Source organism: Scyliorhinus canicula, chromosome 17 (assembly GCF_902713615.1).
Source record: "Scyliorhinus canicula chromosome 17, sScyCan1.1, whole genome shotgun sequence".
Classification (NCBI taxonomy): domain Eukaryota; kingdom Metazoa; phylum Chordata; class Chondrichthyes; order Carcharhiniformes; family Scyliorhinidae; genus Scyliorhinus; species Scyliorhinus canicula.
In genome coordinates, this window is record NC_052162.1 from 36,298,814 (window position 1) to 36,318,024 (window position 19,211).

The 19,211-nt window shown below is 47.7% G+C and overlaps 1 protein-coding gene and 1 non-coding gene across 6 annotated transcripts in view; one reads left to right on the forward strand and one right to left on the reverse strand.

The window, feature by feature from the left end:
• The window catches only part of tenm1 (teneurin transmembrane protein 1), a 1,865,819-nt gene that overhangs the window by 138,270 nt on the left and 1,708,338 nt on the right, over nucleotides 1-19,211 (reverse strand). For all 5 annotated transcript variants that reach the window (XM_038774907.1, XM_038774908.1, XM_038774910.1 and 2 more), the window contains 2 exons: nucleotides 18,108-18,128; nucleotides 13,327-13,559 (listed from right to left, as the gene is read on the reverse strand). In XM_038774907.1, coding sequence (XP_038630835.1) covers nucleotides 13,327-13,559; nucleotides 18,108-18,128 — 254 coding nt within the window. The remainder of the gene's footprint in view (nucleotides 1-13,326; nucleotides 13,560-18,107; nucleotides 18,129-19,211) is intronic.
• On the forward strand, nucleotides 11,870-11,983 carry trnal-caa. Its single transcript has 2 exons — nucleotides 11,870-11,907; nucleotides 11,938-11,983. It is a non-coding gene; the product is annotated as a tRNA-Leu (tRNA).

Consider the following 19,211-nt stretch of genomic DNA (forward strand, 5'->3'; position numbering starts at 1 on the left):
CGCTTTGGGATAGGGTAGTGTTCCCTCATAATGTTCCGGTTCAGGTCCCTGGGATCAATGCATATGCGTAGTTCGCTGGATGGTTTCTTAACACACACCATGGAGCTGACCCAGTCAGTTGGTTCTGTCATTTTAGATATGACACCCTGGTCCTGGAGTTCCTGCAGCTGCTGCTTGAGGCGGTCCTTGAGGGGTGCCAGTACCCGGCGGGGTACGTGAACCACAGCGTGGCATTTGGTTTTTAAAAAATTTTGTACATGTATGGGAGTGTGCCCATGCCCTCGAAGACGCTGTGGTATCAGGTGATGATGTTGTTCAGTTGTGTCTGAAAGTCGGCGTCCAGAGATGCTGAAGCCTCAGCGGGTGACACGGAGTGAACCCCTTGGACGAGGTTTAGGATCTTGCCGCCTGAGCACCGAGAAGGGAAGCTTTAGTGGTCCCTACTATCTCGAAGGGCAGAGTGGCCTTTAAGGAATGGTGCGACACCACAAGCTGGCATGAGCCACTGGCAGCAATGGCATTGCCATTGTAGTCAAGGAGCTGGCAGGCAGATGGCAGGATGGTTGGCTTAACATGGAGGCTGTCGAGGTCAGAACGCGCAATGAGGTTGGCTGAAGAGCCGGTGTCCAGCCGGAATCGGATGCGAGATCTGTTGACCGTGAGGGTGGCACACCACTCGTCGTCTGAATCAATGCTCAGCACTGGGAAGGACTTGGCTTTTGTTTTCTGAAGTTCCTTGTGTGTGCTGATGATGCCCATCCGAAATGGCGCTTTGGGATCCTCGGTGTCAAAGTCCGGCATCATGTCAGATTCAGAATCGGTGACCGGTGGCTGGACGGTCGACGGTCCGGACATCCCTGAGCAGATGGTGGGAGCAATGAGAGGTAGTTGGTTGAGCAGACCTACATAGGGCTGCATAGTGGCCAAGCTTGCCACACTGGAGACAGTGTCGAGATTTTGCGGGACATTGCCGCTTTAAGTGGGCGGAGCCACAGTTGTTGCACGTTGTGACGTCAGAACGGTCGGTGCGCCACTGCGCATGCGCGGTGCGGTCATATGTAGTGCGCGCCCGTGCAGTTCAGTCTTCGCCCTCGCCTCACCTCGGTTGGTGCGCACATGCGCAGGGCCCGTGAAAAGCGCGTGAAATGGCCGCCCTCATCCAGGCTCAGGCCCTGGAGCTGTTTTATGGCCGGCACCCGCTCTGCCTCGTGAGGGCCTTGCTACACCGTTTCTGCCGCTTGAATGTGCGAGTATGAGTTAGTGGCGTGTTCATGCAGAATGCAGGTCTCGATGGCTATAGCGAGGGTGAGCTGTTTAACTTTGAGGAGCTGCTGGCATACGGGGTCCGATTATACACCGAAAACGATCTGGTCGCGGATCATCGAATCGGAGGTGGAGCCATAATTGCAGGACTGCGCGAGGATGTGAAGATGGTTGAGGAAAACGTTCGTCCTTACCCTGCAGATGCTGTTGAAAGACGTATCGCTCAAAACGTTCGTTTACCTCAATGTCACAGTGACTGTCGAATTTAAGCAGGACCGTCTTGAACTTGGACTTATCCTCACCTTCAGCCAATGTGAGGGAGTTGAATATATGGATGGCGTGGTCCCCGGTCGTGGAGAGGAAGAGAGCAATCTTCCTGGTGTCTGAGGCAGCCTCCAGATCTGTAGCTTCGAGGTACAGTTGAAATCTTTGTTTAAAGATTTTCCAGTTGGCACCGAGGTTGCCGGTGATGCGGAGCGGCGGGGGAGGGCGGACGCTGTCCATACTACCGGATGGCTGATCACTGGCCGAAGGCAGATTATTTGAGGGTAGGTCCATTAAACTCTAACATCACGTACTGGTACCATGATGTGTTGGGTATGCTGGGTCTGTGATAACTGCCTTTACCAGAGCAGTAGAAGAGACAGGCTACCAACACTTGTAGAAGTACAACTCTATTTTATTTAACTGTGAGCTGTTAAACATACTTGCACTGTGGGTCGACACTATGTTAGGTTGACTGAAGACCTATGGTTAACCTGACCAGACTATACTGCTGGCACATGGTAGATGTTCGTGCTACTGACTGCAGGCTCTGTCTGTTTCAGAGGCCGCATCCCAAATGAGCGGGGAAACTAGTGCCCTCTGGCTTTATAGTGACCGTGCCCTGCCTGGTGATTGGCTGCTGTGTTCTGTGTGTTGATTGGTCTTTCAGTGCGTCAGTCAGTGTATGTTTATGCACCATCATATACTTGTGTGTATATTATGACAGCTACTTTGAAAAGAAGATCAATAATTTCCATCTCTGCTATGCATTTTGAGTGAATCCCACCAGGACAAAATCATGAATGTGGCAGTCCTCTCAAAGGCACAGCTCCCAAGTGTGTCAGCACTAATCAAACAAAGGTGGCTTAGGCGGATCAGGCACGTCAGCAAGATGGAAGACAGTTGCATACCCAAGGGTCTTCTGTACGGTGAGATAGCTAGAAACAAATGACCAGTGACGTGCCCAAGGCTCCGCTTTAAGGACACTACGCAAGCATGACATGAAGGCCATATACATCAATTATCGCACCAGACAATCCCTAGCTGGCAAAAGACAGAATGTTGACACATTCTGCGGGCTGGTGTGCAGTACCCTGGTGATCAGTGGCTACAGCAGCTTGACACCAGGCACCAATGTCAAAAACAACAACCCATAACACCACTGGCTTGTGGAAGAACCTGCCTCTCAGGATTGGCCTCCATAACCATCAGCAAAGGTGCACCAAGTGAACAACCACCCCCAACTAACAGGATCGTTTACTGCATGTCCATCATCTCTCCTAGTTGGAAGGATGCCAACACACATTTGTTCATAGTACATGTACTTTTATTTTCATCATATTTTATTACAGCTCAGCATTAGGGATCTAAAGGTGCACTCCACCCATTTAATGGGCTGAATTTATACTATGTGATTCTAATATTGAATATGTTAAATGTTTGTGCAAATCTGAGAATGCTATTTCAATGCAGATAAAGTCATTTCAAACTACACTGTTACCTTGGTTACAACGCCAAAATATTGCGATATAGAAAATCTGAAATTCAAACAGTAAATGCTGGAAACAGTTGACAGGTCAGACAGCATCCAGTTCCGTGAAAGGTCAATGGGCCAACTCTGTTTCTGACAAATGCTGCCAGAACTGCTGAGTGTTCCCATTTCCATTTTTTTCTCTATTTCTGTTAACACGTTAATTGCTAACATTGCACAGTTTGATTTCAACCTTAAGTATTAACACCAAATTATCCCTTTCATCTGCCTCTCTTCAGTGTCTTTACCTATAGTGTCCCACACATCTAGATGGCATCTTTTTGAAGTCCTCAATAATCTGAATGAAATGTTCTTGGCAACGTTCTTCAAATGATTGTTGACTTCTACCATTATTCCAGCCATTAGAGCTGCAAGAACATTCAAGAAAGCGTATCTAACAGCCTAACAATACAAAATGAATTATTTTGGTATCAGCACATGGACAAACTCCAATGAAGAATCTCACTGTAGTAGTTTTGTTCTTTTTGATTATTTCTGAGTGGCAACGCATGCAGCTATGAATGCTAATAACTAAACAGCAGATTGAAAACAAAAGCATCATTAAGGTCGAGTGGCGATATTGAGAAATGGGAGTACTGTTTCATAAAGGCAGCTGAATTCCATCTTGATGAAAATGACCTCTTTCATCAAATCTCCTCAGCAAAATGAGTTTGCCAGTTAACAGTACAGTGAGCACCAATCATGATCGCAGTGAGTCACACGGGGTTAATCAAACATTTTGAGAAGCAAAATCCAATACTTTGGATAATATACTGTCATCAACTATGATGCCCTGAGCTTCTGGAATAAAAAATCTGTTTGAACAAAGAACAAAGAACAAAGAAAAGTACAGCACAGGAACAGGCCCTTCGGCCCTCCAAGCCCGTGCCGACCATGCTGCCCGTCTAAACTAAAATCTTCTACACTTCCTGGGTCCGTATCCCTCTATACCCATCCTATTCATGTATTTGTCAAGATGCCCCTTAAATGTCACTATCATCCCTGCTTCCACCACCTCCTCTGGCAGCGAGTTCCAGGCTTCCACTACTCTCTGTGTAAAAAGCTTGCCTCGTACATCTCCTCTAAACCTTGCCCCTCGCACCTTAAACCTATGCCCCCCAGGAATTGACCTCACTACCCTGGGAAAAAGCCTCTGACTATCCACTCTGTCTATGCGCCTCATAATTTTGTAGACCTCTATCAGGTCGCCCCTCAACCTCCGTCGTTCCAGTGAGAACAAAGCGAGTTTATTCAACCACATTTTAGTTTATGCTTTTATAAAATGCGAGTATAATGATCAAATTGTCTCGTAATGCAAACAGTTATAAATCCATAGTGTACACCCTGCATTTTCATATATTAATTAACAAAACTTGCACATGTGCATTTTTATTGTACATGTCAGGAGAGAGACTCTTTGCTGCAGTAAGCAATAATATAGCATTCTGCCCCATGATCATTAGCACTGAGCCTGAAACAAAATGAATTCCCAGAGTACTTCAGGTTTTCACTCTGAATAATGACTCTTTCAGGCAGACATGTTGGTGTACAAAGAACAGATTAAGCAAAATGAACTGAAGTATATTGGATGGAATTTTAATTTAATTCCTCTTTTCACACATTAAAAGTAATTTTGTAATATTAATAATGAATGCATTAATGGGATTTATACCTCTGATGAGACCATCAATTCACGGGACACGTGGTTAGAAGTGAACAGTGGTTTTAATCGTCTTACAACAGAGCATGCCTGTGATGAGATGAACTCCAGATGAACTGGCAGGCAGTCTCTCAGCATCAACCTTTATTCTTCCAGTTAAGGGGAGAGCCATGGGTGGAGCCATGGGCGGAGCCAAGGGTGGAGCCCAGTACAAGCTCCTCATCTCCCCCTATGGGTAGAGCCGCACAACTGCATGTGACCCAATACAATATACAGGCTCAACACATGTTGTACAATACAGTGTGGATTATTAGTATTTATAATTCACCACATTCACCCCGTAAAAAAAGTCCGGTGGGGGTGAGTCTGTCCAGTGGTCGAGTTGTCCGTTGTGATCGGCGGAGCACCGGGGTTGCAGCCCCTTCTGGTGGCTGGATGATCACGGTTGATTAGGGTACGATGGCGGACACCGGGGGGGTGATTCTGTCTGAGCTTCGTACCTGTCTGGTTTGACTGGGGAGTCGGCTGGAAGCTTGCGGGTGCCGGCGCGCGGAACATGTGTAGCGAACTGGTAGGCGCGGGGGCGTGGGACGCGGCGAATTGGGTGGGATGTAGTGTGAGGGGTACCTCGACGGTGGTAGTGGTGGGGTTTGATCCTGCAGGCACTAGGTCCCGGAGGGATAAGGTGTCCTGACGGCCATCAGGGTACTCTATGAAGGCGCATTGGGGGTTTGAGTGTAGTAGAAGCACTTTTTCTACGAGTGGGTCAGTTTTGTGTGCCCTGACGTGCTTTCGGAGGAGTACCGGACCCGGTGTCTTCAACCATACTGGGAGCGAGGCCCCCGTGGTAGTGCCCCTGGAAAAAATAAAGAGCCGCTCGTGAGGGGTCTGGTTGGTGGCGGTACATAAGAGGGACCTAATAGCGTGGAGCGCGTCTGGGAGGACTTCCTGCCAATGGGAGATCGGGAGATTCCTCAACCAGAGGGTCAATAGGACGGTCTTTCAGACCGTTGCCTTCTCCCTCTCCACCTGCCCGTTCCCCCTGGGGTTATAGCTGGTAGTCCTGCTCGAGGCGATGCCCTTGTCGAGCAGGTACTGATGCAGCTCGTCGCTCATAAAGGACGAACCCCGGTCGCTGTGTACATAGCTGGGGAAACCAAACAGGGTGAAGATACTATGCAGGGCCCTAATGACTGTGTGGGAGGTCATATCGGGGCACGAGATAGCAAAAGGGAATCGGGAGAACTCGTCGATGACATTCAGGAAGTACACATTCCGGTTAGTCGAGGGGAGTGGCCCTTTGAAATCGATAGCGAGGCGTTCAAAGGGCCTAGAAGCCTTGACCAGGTTGGCCCTGTCTGGTCTGTAGAAGTGCGGTTTGCACTCCACGCAGATCGGGCAATCCCTGGTGACGGCTTTTACCTCCTCAGTGGAGAAAGGCAGATTTCGGGCTTTAATGTAGTGGGCGAGCTGGGTGATCCCCGGGTGGCAGAGGTCATTGTGGATGGCTTTTAAGCGGTCGCTCTGCGTGCTAGCGCACGTGCCGCAAGACAGGGCATCTGGGGGCTCGTTGAGCTTCCCCAGTCGATACATACTATCATATTTGTAGGTGGAGAGCTCGATCCTCCACCTCAGAATTTTATCATTTTTAATTTTGCCCCTTTGTGAGTTGTCAAACATGAAGGCAACCGATCTTTGGTCGGTGATGAGGGTGAACCTCCTACCTGCGAGGTAGTGCCTCCAGTGACGTATAGCCTCCACAATGGCTTGTGCTTCTTTTTCGACCGAGGAGTGTCGAAGTTCCGAAACGGAGAGGGTTCGGGAGAAAAATGCGACTGGTTTTCCTGCCTGATTTAATGTGGCTGCAAGAGCTACCTCTGAGTCATCGCTCTCAACCTGAAAGGGGACGGATTCATCCACCGCCCACATGGCCGCCTTGGCGATGTCCTCCTTGATGCAGTTGAAGGCCTGGCGAGCCTCAGCCGACAGGGGAAATAGTGTGGCCTTAAATAGTGGGCGGGCTTTGTCCGCATATTGAGGGACCCACTGGGCATAGTATGAAAAGAATTCCAGTCACCGTTTGAGGGCCCTGGGACAATGAGGGAGAGGGAGTTGTAAGAGGGGGCGCATACGGTCCGGGTCGGGGCCCAGGACTCTGTTTTCCACGAATTAGCCGAGGATGGCTAGCCTGGTCGTGCGGAAAACGCATTTCTCCATGTTGGAAGTGAGGTTGAGTTTCTGGGCCGTCTGGAGAAATCGATGGAGGTTGGCATCGTGGTCCTGCTGGTCATAGCCGCAGATGGTGACGTTATCCAAGTACGGAAACGTGGCCCGCAGCCCGTACTGGTCCACCATTCGGTCCATTGCTCGTTGGAACACCGAGACCCCGTTCGTGACGCCAAAGGGAACCCGGAGGAAATGGAAGATGCGGCCATCGGCCTCGAACGCCATGTAGTGGCGGTCCTCCGGGCGGATTGGGAGCTGGTGGTATGCAGACTTCAGATCCACCGTGGAGAAAATACGATACTGGGCGATCTGATTCACCATATCGGCAATCCTGGGGAGGGGGTACGCATCGAGGAGCATAAACCGATTAATGGTCTGACGATAGTCCACGACCATGCCGAATGTTTCCCCGGTCTTGACGACCACCACCTGAGCTCTCCAGGGGCTGTTACTGGCCTCTATGATCCCCTCACGTAGGAGCCTCCGGACCTCGGTTCTGATAAACACCCTGTCCTGCAGGCTGTACAGCCTGCTGCGAGTGGCTACGGGTTTGCAATCCGGAGTGAGATTGGCAAAGGGTGGAGGGGGGAGATTCGCAGCGTGGCTAGGCTGCAGATGGTGAGTGGGGGTAGGGGTCCGCCGAAGCTGAGGGTGAGACTTTTGAGGTTACACTGGAAGTCGAGTCCCAGTAAGAGTGGGGCGCAGAGTTCAGGCAGAACGTATAGTTGAAAATTAGAGTAGCTAGCGCCTTGGATCGTTAGGGTCGTGACAGTGCGCCCTTGGATGTGAACAGAGCATGAGCCCGAAGCGAGGGAGTTTGCCGTGCAGGAAAAACAGGGAGGGAACAGCGTCTTACCAGATCTGGGTGTACGAAGCTCTCGATGCTCCCGGAGTCGAAGAGGCACGGTGTACTGTACCCGTTGACTTGAACGGTTGTTATTGAGTTGCTGAGGTATTTTGGACGCGACTGGTCCAACGTGACTGCGCCGAGTTGCGGGTAGTTGGCGGCTCGGTCCACTGTGTTGGGGTGGCCCCGTGGTTAATGCCCGCTGAGGTCGCCGTCTTCGATCAGATTTTCTGAATTTGGAGAGGATGGAGCCCAAGATGGCCGCCCCCGTGGATCGCACGTGGCGGGCGGCGTGGAGGATGGCGTCCAAGATGGCTGCCTCCATGAGTCACACGTAGTCGGCCGTGTGGTGGATGGGGCGGAGTCGAGGTATAGGCCGCAGCGTTACAGGGCCTGCGAATTCAGAGAACGAGTGCTTTGAGCCACGGGAGGGTTAGAGGCTGGGGCTTTCTTCGCCAGGCACACTCTGGCATAGTGTCCTTTGCGACCGCAGCTGCTGCAGGTCGCGTTGCGGGCCGGGCAGTGCTGCCTCGGGTGCTGGGGCTGGCCACAAAAGTGGCCGGCTGGGGCAGCATAGTGGCTGGGTGGCCGTGCGGCGCAGGCCTGGGGCAGTCGCTGGTCGGGGGCCCATGATGGGGTCGCGGAGTCCGCAGGGAACGAGGCTGCGAAACGAGACCTCCATAGTAGTAGCGAGTTCAACGGTGTCTTCTAAATTTTGGGCCCCCTTCTCAAGCAGTCGCTGGCGCACGTAATTGGATCTGAGGCCTGCAATAAAGACATCGCGGACAGCAAGTTCCCTATGTTCAGCAGGATTTCCAGCCTGGTAATTACAGTCCCGGGATAAGGCTTTTAAGTCTCTTAGAAATTCTTCTAGCGATTCTGTGGGGCGCTGGCGGCGAGTAGTAAAAACATGGCGCGCGTAGACCTCATTGACGGGCCTCACGTACATTTTGTCGAGTAGGGCCAGGGCCTCTGTATATGAGCCGGTACAATTTAACTGAGTAGATATACGATGGCTCACCCTTGCGTGCAGTAGGCTGAGTTTCTGCTCCTCCGTCGTTTCTGTGGTGCTTGCTTCAGCCAGGTAGGCCTTAAAACATCGGAACCAGTGTGAAAAGATTTCTTTCGCCTCTGCATCCTGTGGGTCGAGTTCCAGTCGATCAGGTTTGAGGGCTGATTCCATAGTTGTACCTTACTGTTTCTTAAGACGATTAAATTGATGAGACCATCAATGCACGCGACACATGGTTAGAAGTGAACAGTGGTTTTAATCGTCTTACAACAGAGCCTGCCTGTGATGAGATGAACTCCAGATGAACTGGCAGGCAGGCTCCCAGCATCAACCTTTATACTTCCGGTTAGGGGGAGGAGCCATGGGTGGAGCCATGGGCGGAGCCAAGGGTGGAGCCCAGTACAAGCTCCTCATCTCCCCCTATGGGTAGAGCCGTGCAACTACGCGTGATCCAATACAATATACAGGCTCAACACATGCTGTACAATACAGTGTGGATTATTAGTATTTATAATTCACTACAACCTCCACCTTTTTAACAAAGCCACTGGTAGCACAGCAATTTCAAAGTATTAGGAGATATGGAGTTAAAATGTTGAATCCTAGCGCCACCATTCTAAAGAAACATGGTAGGTATGCAGACTGAATTTTCAGGCGTTTGAATAATTATCCACCTGAATTCTCTGGATAATGAAAACATGAAGCTTAATTCAAGTGTGATCTGGAGACCTGAGAGAAAGGAAACTTGCATACATTAGCAAATTGGAGAGTTGATAGGTTGAGTCAAGGGCCATTGTATCAGGTACCACTAATAGGTCAGAAATGTAATGTATGCGATTAGGCCATACTGTTCATGTTATATCATAAGATTTTGATTAAGAGGCTTGTCGGGACCTAAAGGTATAAAAGTCAAAGGTGAGATCCACCAGCTATATTGCACCCGAAGAGTAGTGTGGTGCGGATATACCCAGCACCCTACACCTCGTGAGATCTAATGTGATCTCGCAAGACGTCGCAATATGAATTTTGCATGGGATGACTTTCTGGCAAATCTCCATATTAGCGTGAGACAGCTTGCCTCACATTCCCAAGATCTAAGCAAGGTATTGGGATCTAATCCCTTCGCCTTGAAGACCTCGGGCGAGTACCATTCGGTGCTCATCTCCACAAATGGGGACCAAATGGAATGGCACTTGTGGGCTCTCCCAGGGGATTGGAGGCTCCCAGGTGCTTGCCATCTGGGGAGGGTAGCACCCTGGCACTTCCAGTCTGGCACTGCTAGCCTTACACCCTGGCAGCACCACCTGGGTGCCAACCTGGAACTGCCAACGTTCCCAGGTATCACTGCCAGCTGGCGGGTCAATGCCAGGAAGCCAAGCTGGCATTTCCCATGCAACGAGGATCAGGCCCAGTTCCCTGCATGGGTGGGGAGGGATGCAGCGGTGCAAAGCCATCCTTATTGGTGAGTTAGGACTTTGAGGGCGTTCGGGGTTGGGGGGGCGGTCGAGAGATCGGGGTGCCATTTTTTACATTTAATTTGTGTAAAGTCCCAGACAAGTGACCAGTCGGAAGTAATGAATGTTGGAAAACCCCAATTTATTGTACCTATTAGATTACGTCTCCTACTTCTTGACGGGTCTTCTGCGGGCCAGGGTTTTAATGTCCTAGAGGCCCCTGGCTTAAGGGGGTGGTTCTGCCCCCCACATCTTGGGAGATCGTACTCAGGTGAGGTCACAGGGACTCTGAGCTTGCAGATCCCTTGGCCTCCGGCTGGGTTACAACAACTTGAAAAATGAAAGGTTGAATAAGAATGTGTGACACACTTCCTGGAACCTCTAAAGTTGATTTTGAAGAAGTTTGAGTAGATTAAGAGACTGCGCCATGTGCATATCGTGTTCATGTACAATTCAATAAATCAGCACAGTACAAAAGCCAATGTAAATAAATGGCACACTGGGCATATTTTGGGACAACAGGTTAATTCAATCCTACAAAGTAATTATAAAAGGCTTCAAACTTGGCTGAAGAAATAAAATAGAAGATGAGGATAAAGTATATGACCCTGATGGGGCAAAATGCTTTCGATGTATTTTCTCAATAGCATTGCCTGAGAGATCCCAGTCCTATGGAATATTTTTAAAAATGTGGTTGTGGGATGTGTCCGTTGTTGGGAAGGCCAGCATTTACTGCCCATTCATAATTTCCCTGGAGACCAGTTAAGAGTCCACCACATTGCTGTAACATTGGAGTCACATGTAGGCCAGAGAAGGTAAGGGAGGAAGATTCATGCTCACCATTGCTGAGACTTGCTTTTGAATTCCAGGTTTTTTTTCCACTTAATTGAATTTTTCTTTTATTAATTAAATTTAAGTTCTACCAGCTGCCATGGAGGGATTTGAAACTGTCTCATCAGATCATTAGTCTGGGCCTTTGGATTTTGAGTCCAGTGACATTACCAATTCGTCACCATCTCCCTAATGTACCAAAATGAATGGGATTCTGGACTCATGCTATGGAACAACTAAGAATGAAATTGCATTGAGAGCTGTAGTCAGTCAAAGGAAGTAGTTGTAGACTGTAGCAGATTAAATTCTGGAGTCAAAGAAACTCTCTTGATACCATGGATATGGCACAAACTTTGAAATCACCCTGAGAAATACTTTTGCAGGAAGCCTTAAGTGCAATAAAATCCAATCCTAGCTCAGTAAAGACAATAGGCGGATGTAGGAGGAGGCCTGCGATGAGGCCATGGCCATGGAAATGGCAGAAAGAGATGATTACAGATTACAAAGGAATTCCTTTCCTGACCTGGTAAGGGAGATTCAATGGATTTTAGTCAGATCTAGGCCATGGCCGCCATGGGATGCCATTTTTAAAAGGCGCCCCATCTCTGCCTGCACTGAGGAGTTTTGTTGAGCGGGGTTCCTCAGTGCAGGAAATGTGACTTAGTGTGGCCTCAGCGTTCCCCGCTGAGCTCCCATATCTAACTGCAGCCCCATTAGGTTCGATTGTGCCCTTAGCCATTTTTTTGGGTGATTCACGGCCATTATGTCCAAAATTCAGGGTGTCAGGATGGCCGAGTGGTCTAAGGCGCCAGACTCAAGGAGTGAAGTCCTTGCATTGTAAGCTGGGTGTTCTGGTCTCCAACTGGAGGCGTGGGTTCGAATCCTACTTCTGACACATACTTTTTGGATTAACAATTTGGGGCAGCACGGTAGCATGGTGGTTAGCATAAATGCTTCACAGCTCCAGGGTCCCAGGTTCGGTTCCCGGCTGGGTCACTGTCTGTGCGGAGTCTGCACGTCCTCCCCGTGTGTGCGTGGGTTTCCTCCGGGTGCTCCGGTTTCCTCCCACAGTCCAAAGATGTGCGGGTTAGGTGGATTGGCCATGCTAAATTGCCCGTAGTGTCCTAAAAAAGTAAGGTTGGGGGGGGGGGGGGGGTTGTTGGGTTACGGGTATAGGGTGGATACGTGGGTTTGAGTGGGGTGATCATTGCTCGGCACAACATCGAGGGCCGAAGGGCCTGTTCTGTGCTGTACTGTTCTATGTTCTAATTGCATGAAGGGTATGCATTTGTTTCACATTCTGCATCTCACTCCTTTCACAGGGGAATGAATCTATTTTAAGCAGGTTAACACCTTCAGTAAAATATTGGGGAAATACATACACAATCTTGTGTTACCTTGTGTTGCCCTATTTTGTATTTATTTTTCTTTTATTTTCCTTCCATGTACTTAATGATCAGTTGAGCTGCTCGCAGAAAAATACTTTTCACTGTGCCTCAGTACACGTGACAATAAACCAAACCAAACAATCTGTTAACTTGTTGTGCGCCAACATTACACAAAATAATTTCTAATCTATGATTATAATAAGCTTTTTATTTGAAGACAAAACTCTGCTGTATTACCAAACAGACATGATACACCCTAATTATGCACTGTATTGCAAATTACTTCAGATGCAACCTGCTTTTGAATATTTGATATACAATCATTAGACCCAGCAGATTTCCTGAGTGCTTTGCTGCAAATAATGTTTCTTGAGCGGTGAACAAGAATTAATTTTATCAGGTAGCTGAAGTTAAATTCCCAAGAATTTTCTTTATGGCAAGGTAGCCAGAAGACCAGTAGGATGCCCAAAGCTCTGTTTCAAGGATGTTTGCAAGCATGACATGAAGGCCCTAATCATTGATTTTTACACCTGGGAGACATGCCAATGGCATGAAAATGGCAGCATTATCTGTGGGTCGGTGCATGCCACCATGGCGATGGTCGACAGCAACTTGAAAACAGACACCAATGCCAAAAGAAAATCAACCCACATTGAAACCTGATAACCATTTTAAATGCAGAAATGATGGCAGAACCTGCCCCTCATAAATTGGTCTCTCCTGACATCAGCAAAGTGCACCATATGAAACTACCAATCCCCAATGGATTTGCTGAAAAATTCATCATCTTAAGTAGTTAGAAAGGTGCTGATGAAATTAAATTCAAAGGTCGATTGAGAATGTACTTTACCTCTGGGACTGGTGAGAGAGGCTTCAAATGCTTTGCCCCCATCTCCACAGTGGTTCTGATCAAATGGTAGACACTGATCGCCAGTTCCAGCCAACACCTGAGAATTCCTGAGGAGGTCTTTGGTTTGAACAAGGGACTTCACTCTGTACACTTTCCTGCTGCTGGTATCGGACAGATAAAGCAATCCGGAAACGGGATCCACTGCTAGGTAATACTTATGAGCAGGACTATGACTGAAACAAGAGAAATGCATTTCAGAAGTTAGAGAGTTTTTCTTGGCTTCTATTTCCTGCATTCCTTATAGACTCGAAATGTATCGTGTTAAAAAGTAGCAAAAGTGTTATTAAGAAATAACAATGTATGTGATTTAATCTGGCAATATTACGGGGCAGCTATGTTCTAATGTTACTGTCTGATAACTTTGTGGTTTCCCATTTGCAATGTTCTTCAAGTCAAGGTGACTTTTGAACTGTCATCGTATTTACCAGGGACACTTTGCAGACACCCGAGGCCAGATCCTTCAAAAAACAATGACTGCCGTGGCAAACAACCCAAAATCTTGCACAAGTGACCATGAAGTGTATTAACTCGTCTTTTCTCCTCATACCAGGTAATCTGTAACCCTGGTAGGTGTAATGACACTCAAGTCCTTCTGGAAAGTTTTCAAAGTTTAAATAACACTTTCTTCCCTGGAAACAAACAAGCAGCATGAACTGCATGAACAAAGAAATTAGCTGATTGACAACCTGAAACAAACCACATCCTGTATTTTACTGCGCCGCATTCGGGGATTAGTTTATGTAGTACGTGCCGCTCAGAAACAGATATCTATGTTTGTATGAGGCCATTTTAACTTTATAATTTACAGTGGATTTTAGTGTACATGTGGAGCATTGAGTTGCAGTACTATATTATGATATTTGGAAGGTTCTAGGTCTGGTTTACAATACCCTTGGGTGTGGTTGACCATCTGCCATGCCGCTGTTGTCTGTTCAGTAACTCCTGGAACAATCTCTCAGAAGCTATTAGCCAGCAGCTGACGCCAATGATGAAATACCAATTCTAGTTGCCTTCGCTGTGCGAGTGCTGCCAACGGATGAAGAACAACTGCTACAAGCCGTGTTGCTGAGTGGCACAAGTAACAATTTGTGTGTCCTTATCTTTAAATGCTTGACGGATGGCATGACTGACTTTGGTTGGTTAAACATTGATGTGGTGTCTGCTTTATGTCCCATTGGACACAAACACTTGATCCACCAGCTGTATTTTTAATAAGTTTTGCCAGCTCTCAGCTGGCATCAAGCTGCCTGCCTGATGGAAGTTAAGCATCTCACCCGACAGGAAATCTGTCACTCTGTCACATCAATCCACAAGAAAATCTCCTACAGCAAAACATCAATAATTAGCACCTTGTTTACCATGGTCTTTTAATTTTGGTGTAAAATCCTGCATTCTCTCACGTTAGTTATCTTAACTGGACTGCTTCAGTGTATGACTTCAGCCTTCCACAGGCTATATTCGTACCAGCTGAAGTTATTCCAGAAGGTCCCATCTTCTCAATCTTGCCCCTCACCTGAGGTGTGGTGACCCTCAGGTTAAATCACCACCAATCAGCTCGCCCCCTCAAAGGGGAAAGCAGCCTCTGGTCATCTGGGTCTATGACAACTTTATTTTACTCTGTACCTAAATGATAGTGATATATTTCTAATTAAATCAAAAGTGTGCCCACTATATAAATGTTGATATTGACTTCCAGTGGCGGCCATGAGCTGAGCGGACACACGAAAGATGCTCTCTCCTAGAAACTTCACATTAGATCTTTTTAACAAACGGGCAACAAAAGTTCCTCAACGTAACCCTCACTCACCACCCAACTGACTAAGATGCAGGAAAACCAGCAGCCAGGCCGCAAGACCAGCAAGAGCAAAGAGAGGAAGAACCCAAACCCAGAACAAGGGGAACCCACGTGGCAGTCCAAACTTGAGCATGGCAGACCCAACAGGATCACCAATGTTGGCCCAATCATCGACAGAGAAGCTGAGAGTTTATCTCCGCAGAACCGCCAGTATGTTTCCTGCACATGCGCAGGGGGTTTCTTCTCTGCGCCAGCCATGGCGGAGCCTTACATTGGCCGGGGTGGAGGGAAAGAGTGCCCTACGGCACAGGCCTGCCCGCAGATCGGTGGGCCCCGATCGCCCCCCCGGGCCGGATCCCCTCCCCCCCCCCCCCCCCCCCCCCGAGTACTCCGCTAGCCGCCCTCCAAGCCAGGTCCCGCCGGGATGGACCCATGTCCATTTCATGCCAATGGGTCGAGCGGCCGCCCATTTTCAGCCAGTCCCGCCGGCGTGAAATGGACATGGCCCATCCTGGCGGGACTGGCCGCTCAGTCCATTGGGGCCCGGAGAATTGCCGGGGGGCCGCGACCAGCGTGGCGTGAACCCCGCCCCTGCCAGGAAATCGGCGCCACAGAATTCGGCAGCCAGCATCGGAGTGGCGGGGCGGAATTCATGCCGTCCCCCGGCGAATCTGCGACCCAGCAGGGGGTTGGAGAATCCCGCCCCAGGTCTCAGTGGCAGAACCTCCAGATCATTGGGCTACTGGAGGGCATAGAGGGTAGGAACCCGACGGAATTTATTTTGGAAAACTGGTCGGGGAGGAGGTCTTTGCCAAGCCCCCAGAGGTGGACCGGGCTCACAGGTCGCTTCAACAAAATCCAAGTCGGGGGAACCACCACGGGAAATAATAGTGGAGCTCCACAAATTCCAGGACAAGGAACGGATTCTGAGGTGGGCGAGGAGCATGCGGTCGTATGAGTGGGAAGGACACACCACCCGCATGTATCAGGACATTGTAAATGGGACTGAAGGTCATTGATGAAGCAACCAAAAATGGTTGTGGTTTGGACACTACTCAGATGAACTCTTGCAGTGATGTACTTGAACTGAGCTGATTGGCTGCCAACAAACACAACCATCTTCCTTTACACTAATTTTGACTCTAACCAGTGGACACGCTTTTCCCCTGATCCCCATTGACTTCAATTTCATTTGGGCTCCTCGGTGCCAAACTTGGTCTAACAGTGCCTTTATATTAGCGGCAGTGACTCTCACTCATCTCTGGAACTCAGCTCTTTTATCCATGTTAGGGCTAAGGCTACAATGAAGTCTGAGCCCAAACTGAGCACTAGTAATTAAGTGTTGTTTGATAGCACTTTCAGCCTTCCATCATTTATCTAATAACAGGGTGGCAATTATCCGGACAGGATTTGTTCAGCTTTTTGTGGATGTGGGCAATTTTCCACTTTATCAGGTCAATGTTTTAGCGGCAGTCCCAACAGATGCAAAAACGATGTGCAGCAGTAGCAAAGTACTCATACATTCTGATTTGCACAGTTTGTAATGACAACATCATCAGCAAAAATCAAACAAAATTAATTGAGTACGGTTTCTTTTTTTAATTGCGTCATTATATACTTGTTGAATTCCGGTACAAACACAACTCACAGTGAGCTAGAGCTTGCCCTCGTGATTAAGCATGCATTCCTTGCAACATTTTGTATTCTGCAAATATTATATTAGACATTATGAATATGCGACACAGTATTTTACATGAACCTTGAAACATTTGTGTGACACATACAGTTCATATTATTGTTTAACAGACATAATAGACCTATAACAGTCAAACAGATGAGATATTGCAGTTTTGAATCTTCAGTGCACCATAAATAAATGCTATGATTTTAAAATGTATCATTAAAGTAGTGTAATTGCTTTTGAATTGTGATTGTACAGGTGATTTCCTTGCTGCAGACATTTAGATGGTAATTTTTATCCTCAAGGACAGGTGAGTTCAGTGTGGACAGAAGGGAACACTTGTAAAATCCCAAACCTGACCCCCAATCCATCCATCAGTTTTAAAGGAGGCAGATCTGTGGCAGCAACCAATATGCTCTCAGAAGGCAAGTTGGCCTGCAAAACCCTATATTTTGACAGGATCTTTTTTAAAACCCAGGAACCCAAGTTTCTCAGATCTTGGGAATCCCTGCATGTAAGAGGTAGGGAAGAAATGCCAGATCTATGAGATTGTGGGCCAAGAGATGGAGGGGATGCTACAAACCCCTTTACACATCCCATGATTGACTGACAGCCCTCTCAATCCATCTGTGATCTCCTATTTACCCCACCCTCCCACATTCTTCACCTCCTTTGACCTCTGCCTTCTTTCTGTCTCAGTCCCATGATCTCCAACCATCTGAGCACTGCATTGTGATTTCCTACTTACCTGGCATCCGTTCCCAGTTGCTTTTCCCCCATCAATCTTGCACAAGGGAAAGCCCTTCCCAGATCTGGTTGGGTGGAAAATCCATTGAGAAGATTTTAAAGGCACCCTGCAGTTAGTTTCAGCAGGATGCCTGGGGAACCTGTCCAGAATCCTCCCCTTTCCCCACCCATTTGTTTTCTTCACAGCCCTGAGTAAATGGTGGGGTGGTGCCAAAGTTTCTGGTACTGGCTCGTGGTCTGCATATTGCTGCGATCATATAGAACACAGTATGATCTGGGCAAGGTGAAGTCCATGGACTTTTTGGAGGAAGTGCACAGTTCTGGAGTTTCAGCCCTACTATAAAATATAAAAGTTTTCCCACAAACTACAAGGCATGATTCAAGCTCTACATTTGAGCACTTCATTTAAAGAATATGAAATGCCTTTGGCTTGGGGGTGGTGGGGGACAACTTTAAACTGGCAACTGCGAGTTAAAAGCATTCAAAATTTTAACCTACCTGTGTCTCATGTCTCGGTTTCTGTTGAAGTTGAGAATCACAAAGGCAATAGATCAGAGATTAAAAAAAAGAACAGGAATTAGTTACTCTGTAAATCAATTTAAAGGATATAAAATTTAATAAAAAATATACACAAAAACTGGGAAAAATCATGCTGATTTTTTAGTGGATATTCTGAATAATTATAGTGGATATTTTGAATAATTAATATTAAACCAGTTAAAATTTCTGTTAAGATACAGAACAGAGTCCATTAAATATTGAGTGAAATTTTATTCCATAAATTGCAATGTGGATGCACTTCAACAAGGAGAAGAGCATCATCTGAGAAAGGCAAATGTTTGCAGCCTTACCTGCAAAAATCTTGAGATGTGTATATTGCTGGCAAGGCCTTAATTAATTCCCATTCCTATTTATTCTGATAAAGTAGTGGTAACTGAATGGCTTTTTAGGCCTCTTCAGAGGGCAATTAAGAGTCAAACATGATGGAATGAGAGCGGAGTCACATGTGGACCCATGCTGGGCAGATTCCTCCACCCCCTCCCCACACCTCCCAACCCTCCACTGCCGAAGGCCATCAATGAACTCGTGTAGGCCCCAAACCTGTGGTCCTGCATGTGAATCTGCCGAAGCAAAGAGATGGCTGGAATATGGCTTCCCACAGATTCCCTCTATGGTGAAACGGTCTGTTCCGCTCATTCTGAACATCACTTCCCCAATAATTGGGTTACTCAAAAACTGTCTCTGTTTCTGTGAATATGCCAGTGGGCATGACTGTGACGCCCAACAGTGTTAACAACCAACTTGCATACACTACGTCAGCCCAGCTGTGAAAAGTGGCTACCCAGGAAAGCTATTGCTGCTTCTACAATCATAGCTTATCATCAGCCACAGGCTTCCGAAGAGAGAAACCACACAATGAAAACAGGATGCATCGTAATTTACTGGAACTGGAAGTAACACCAGCACTTAAATGTACTGGGCTAAAAAAGAACCTCGGGGAATCTATTGGGAGATTCAAAGTGCATAGAATATGCAGTTAGTTATACATTCACCATCCTGATGACAGTGAAATCTTTGAAATGTTAGGCTTGCAATAGTTGA